Raw genomic sequence first — 6,000 nt, 5'->3', positions numbered from 1 at the left:
AAACTGACTAAACTCTGCAGCCTTAAGCAATGTTTCACAGCAAATACAATAAACATCTGTACAACACACACAAAATACTGGAGGAACTCAGCAGGTCAGGCAGCATCTAAAGAGGGGAATAAACATTTGGCGTTTCAGGCTGAGACCTATTAACAGGACTAAAAAGTAAGGGTGAAGATGCCAGAACAAGCAGGTGGGGGGAGAGAATGAAGTAAGAAGCTGGGAGGTGCTGGGTGGAAAAGGTAAAGGGCTGGAGAAGAAGGAACCTGAGAGGAGAGGAGAGTGGACCATGGGAGAAAGGGAAGGCAGAGGGGATCCAGGAGCAGGTGATAGGTGGGTAAGGAGAGAGGTAAGAGGCCAGATGGGGAAGGAGAAATGTTTACCAGAAGATATGTCTGGAATAAAATCCTACATGAAGAAAAATTAAAGCCAGACTTCGACGATTAGTTTTGCAACAGAAATAACTGCCTGTGGTGTTTAAATTAAAAAAAAACACCTTTGCTGAGTTAAATTCCAGAAAGAAGCCACAAAAATAAAGTTGTGCAAAGCTCAGAATATCCTCAGTACATGTCAGCAGCTCTTCACCAAGCAGCTTCAGTGTAGGTTTTTCTAAGGGCAATGCGAGGGCAGTGCAGGGCGCGTGTGTCGTGGGTTCCAGTTCCCACAATTTGTCAGCTCTGTGCAACATGTCGACAAACAAACACACACACTTAGCAGCGAGGAGCAGCTCCACCAGCATTCAGCTTTGGGTAAGTCAGTCCACATCGAGGCCGGCAGCACAGAACCCATCAGAGGGGCCAAGGTAAGTCGCTGAAATCAACCGGGCCTCCTAACCCAGCGTCGGCCTCCAAAAGACTCATAATTACTGCCATGGCTGCCTCATCGTTGCTGGGACTGCTCGCTGAACGATCCTCGATCACGTCCACACCCAGCTGACAACTGCCACCTGAGGAAACGCAGGGGAGATTGCGAGGGCATCAATTAATTAACAGGCACACTGCAAGCCAGAAGATCTTACATAAGCAAATGTCACGGTGCTGGGAAACTAAGTCGAAAAAACGTTGGAGTCCAGTTTCAACACAGCAAATAGATTTCACAGTCACGGAACACTACAACACAGCAATGGGCCCTTTGGCCCATCTATAATCTGCCTAACCCCATCAACCTGCACCTGGACCATGCCCCTCACATCCATGTAACCATCCAAATTTTTCTTCAACATTGAAATCAAACTTTCACTTTCCTCCACTTCCTCTGGCAGCTCGTTCCACACTCGCATGACCCTCTGAGTGAAGAAGTTCCTCTTCATGTTCCCCTTAAACATTTCACCTTTCACCCTGAACCCATGACCTCCAGTTCTCGTCTCACCCAACCTCAGTAGAAAAAGCCTGCTTATATTTACCCTATCTATAGATTTAGAGACAAACAGCACAGATTAGTCCATGCCGACCAATGTGCCCAGCTAGCTACTCCCCATTTCCTGTATTCAGCCCATAACCTTCTCAGCCCCACAACTCCATGTATCTATGCAAATGCTCCTTAAATGATAAACACAAGATTCTGTAAATGCTGGAAATCTTGAGCAACACAAAAAGAAAAATTCTGAATAAACTCAGCAGGTCAGGCAGCATCTTATGGAGGGGAATGATGATAATAAAGGCTCATGACGAACGGCCTTGGCCCAAAACGTCGACCGTTTAATTCCCTCTGTAGATGCTGCCTGACCCGCTGAGATCCTCCAGCATTTTGCGTGTGTTGCTCAAGATTTCCAGCGTCTGCAGAATCTCTTAGATTTCCACTCAATAGAAATAGTTTCCCCTTTTAATGCCTATTAAAAGACCCTGGACCCAGGGTTGAGATTTTTGATTGGAGAAAGGCTAACTTTGAGGAGATGTGATAGGATTTAGGAGGAGTGGATTGGGACAATTTGTTTCATGGGAAGAATGCAATAGAGAAATGGAGGTCATTTAAAGGTGAAATTTTGAGAAACCATAGAAACCATAGAAACTACAGCACAGAAACAGGCCTTTTGGCCCCTCTTGGCTGTGCCGAACCATTTTCTGCCTAGTCCCACTGACTTGCACACGGACCATATCCCTCCATACACCTCCCATCCATGTATCTGTCCAATTTATTCTTAAATGTTAAAAAGAACCCGCATTTACCACATCATCTGGCAGCTCATTCCATACTCCCACCACTCTCTGTGTGAAGAAGCGCCCCCAATGTTCCCTTTAAACTTTTCCCCCCTCACCCCATATCCTCTGTTTTTTTTTTCTCCCCTTGCCTCAGTGGAAAAAGCCTGCTTGCATTCACTCTATCTATACCCATCATAATCTTATATACCTCTATCAAATCTCCCCTCATTCTTCTACACTCCAGGGAATAAAGTCCTAACCTATTCAACCTTTCTCTGTAACTGAGTTTCTCAAGTCCTGGCAACATCCTTGTAAACCTTCTCTGCACTCTTTCAACCTTATTTATATCCTTCCTGTAATTTGGTGACCAAAACTGAACACAATACTCCAGAAACAACAGGAACTCTGCAGATGCTGGAAATTCAATCAACACACATAAAAGTTGCTGGTGGACGCAGCAGGCCAGGCAGCATCTCTAGGAAGAGGTGCAGTCGACGTTTCAGGCTGAGACCCTTCGTCAGGACTGATGAAGATTCGGCCTCACCAATGCCTTATACAACCTCATCATAACATTCCAGCTCTTATACTCAATACTTTGATTAATAAAGGCCAATGTACCAAAAGCTCTCTTTACGACCCTATCTACCTGTGACGCCACTTTTAGGGAATTTTGTATCTGTATTCCCAGATCCCTCTGTTCCACTGCACTCCTCAGTGCCTTACCATTAACCCTGTATGTTCTACCTTGGTTTGTCCTTCCAACGTGCAATGCCTCACACTTGTCTGTATTAAACTCCATCTGCCATTTTTCAGCCCATTTTTCCAGCTGGTCCAAGTCCCTCTGCAGGCTCTGAAAACCTTCCTCACTGTCTACTACACCTCCAATCTTTGTATCATCAGTAAATTTGCTGATCCAATTTACCACGTTATCATCCAGATCATTGATATAGATGACAAATAACAATGGACCCAGCACTGATCCCTGTGGCACACCACTAGTCACAGGCCTCCACTCGGAGAAGCAATTCTCTACTACCACTCTTTGGCTTCTTCCATTGAGCCAACGTCTAATCCAATTTACCACCTCTCCATGTATACCTAGCAACTGAATTTTCCTAACTAACCTCCCATGTGGGACCTTGTCAAAGGCCTTACTGAAGTCCATGTAGACAATATCCACTGCCTTCCCTTCATCCACTTTCCTGGTAACCTCCTCGAAAAACTCCATTAGATTGGTCACACATGACCTACCACGCACAAAGCCATGTTGACTCTCCCTAATAAGTCCCTGTCTATCCAAACGCTTGTAGATTCTGTCTCTTAGTACTCCCTCCAATAACTTACCTACTACCGACGTTAAACTTACTGGCCTATAATTTCCCGGATTACTTTTCGATCCTTTTTTGAACAACGGAACAACATGAGCCACTCTCCAATCCTCCAGCACCTCACCTGTAGACAGTGACATTTTAAATATTTCTGCCAGGGCCCCTGCAATTTCAACACTAGTCTCCTTCAAAGTCCGAGGGAACACCCTGTCAGGTCCCGGGGATTTATCCACTTTAATTTTCCTCAAGACAGCAAGGACCTCCCCCTTTTCGATCTGTACAGTATCCATGATCTCACTACTTGTTTCCCTTAATTCCATAGACTTCATGCCAGTTTCCTTAGTACATACAGACGCAAAAAACCTATTTAAGATCTCCCCCATTTCCTTTGGTTCCGCACATAGCTGACCAGTCTGATCTTCAAGAGGACCAATTTTATCCCTTACAATCCTTTTACTCTTAATATACCTGTAAAAGCTCTTTGACTGCCAAGGCAACCTCATGTCTTCTTTTAGCCCTCCTGATTTCTTTCTTAAGTATTTTCTTGCACTTCTTATACTCCTCAAGCACTTTATTTACTCCCTGCTTCCTATACATGTCATACAATTCCCTCTTCTTCTTTATCAGAGTTGCAATATCCCTTGAGAACCAAGGTTACTTATTCCTATTCACTTTGCCTTTAATCCTGACAGGAACATACAAATTCTGCACTCTCAAGATTTCTCCTTTGAAGGCTTCCCACCTACCGATCACATCTTTGCCAGAGAACAACCTGTCCCAATCCACGCTTTTTAGATCCTTTCTCATTTCTTCAAATTTGGCCTTCTTCCAGTTCAGAACCTCATCCCTAGGACCAGATCTATCCTTGTCCATGATCAAGTTGAAACTAATGGTGTTATGATCACTGGAACCAAAGTGCTCCCCTACACAGACTTCTGTCACTTGTCCTAACTCGTTTCCTAACAGGAGATCCAATATTGCATCCCCTCTAGTTGGTCCCTCTATATATTGATTTAGAAAACTTTCCTGAACACATTTTACAAGCTCTAAACCATCTAGACCCCTAACAGTATGGGAGTCCCAATCAATATATGGAAAATTAAAATCCCCTACCACCACAACTTTATGTTTCCTGCAGTTGCCCGCTATCTCTCTGCAGATTTGCTCTTCCAATTCTCGTTGACTATTGGGTGGTCTGTAATACAATCCCACTAATGTGGCCATACCTTTCCTGTTTCTCAGCTCCACCCATAATGACTCAGTAGACAAGTCCTCTAATCTGTCCTGCCTGAGCACTGCTGTAATATTTTCCCTAACAAGCAATGCCACTCCCCCACCTTTCATTCCTCTGCCTCGATCACATCTGAAACATCGGAACCCTGGAATATTAAGCTGCCAGTCCTGCCCCTCCTGTAGCCAAGTTTCACTAATTGCTATAACGTCATTATTCCACGTGTCAATCCACGCCCTCAACTCATCCGCCTTCCCCGCAATACTCCTAGCATTGAAATATATACACCTCAGAAGATTTTTACCACCACTCACAACCTTTCTATTAGTGGATTTGCTTGAACTTTTAACATCTTTTATTTTCACCCCAGCCACACTGTCAGCTCTGGCACTCTGGTTCCCATCCCCCTGCAAATCTAGTTTAAAGCCTCCCCAAAGAGTACAGAATCTTTATGTTCCTGTTAGGTTGAAAGGAAAGGTTAAAAGTTTGAGACAGCCATGGTTTTCAAGGGATATTGGAAACTTGGTTCGGAAAAAGAAAGATATCTACAATAAATATAAGCAGCTTGGAGTTAATGAGGTTCTTGAGGAATATAAAGAATGTAAAAAGAATATTAAGAAAGAAATTAGAAAATCTAAAAGAAGATACGAGGTTGCTTTGGCAAGTGGGGTGAAAGTAAATCCCAAGGGTTTCTACCATTATATTAACAGCAAAAGGATAGTGAGGGATAAAATTGGTCCCTTAGAGAATCCGTGTGGACAGCTATGTGAGGAGCCAAAAGGGATGGGGAAGATTCTGAACAATTTCTATTCTTCGGTATTCACTAAGGAGAAGGATATTGAACTGTGTAAAATAAGGGAAACAGGTAGGGAAGTTATGGAAACTATGATGATTAAAGAAGAGGAAGTACTGGAGGTTTTAAGGAATATAAAAGTGGATAAGTCTCCGAGTCCTGACAGGATATTCCCTAGGACCTTGAGGGAAGTTAGTGTGGAAATAGCAGGGGCTCTGACATAAATATTTCAAATGTCATTAGAAACGGGGATGGTGCCGGAGGATTGGCATATTGCTCATGTGGTTCCATTGTTTAAAAAGGGTTCTAAGAGTAAACCTGGCAATTATCGGCCTGTGAGTTTGACGTCAGTGGTGGATAAGTTGATGGAAAGTATTCTTAGAGATGGTATATATAATTATCTGGATAGACAGGGTATGATTAGGAACAGTCAACATGGATTTGTGCGTGGAAGGTCATGTTTGACAAATCTTATTGAATTTTTTGAAGAGGTTACTAGGAAAGTTGACG

At 43.5% G+C, this 6,000-nt stretch overlaps 1 protein-coding gene across 1 annotated transcript in view; it reads right to left on the bottom strand.

Annotated features, from left to right (window-relative positions):
- Window positions 1-782: 782 nt before the first annotated feature.
- Window positions 783-6,000, bottom strand: part of bmal1a (basic helix-loop-helix ARNT like 1a) — a 70,824-nt gene continuing 65,606 nt past the window's right edge. Inside the window, exon 17 of the mRNA XM_063061587.1 lies at window positions 783-946. Coding sequence (XP_062917657.1) covers window positions 789-946 — 158 coding nt within the window. The 3' untranslated portion in view covers window positions 783-788. The remainder of the gene's footprint in view (window positions 947-6,000) is intronic.

Source organism: Mobula hypostoma, chromosome 11, assembly GCF_963921235.1.
Source record: "Mobula hypostoma chromosome 11, sMobHyp1.1, whole genome shotgun sequence".
Lineage (NCBI taxonomy): Eukaryota > Metazoa > Chordata > Chondrichthyes > Myliobatiformes > Myliobatidae > Mobula > Mobula hypostoma.
The sequence above is the reverse complement of the archived record's forward strand: the minus strand, read 5'-3'. Positions and strand labels throughout refer to the sequence as shown.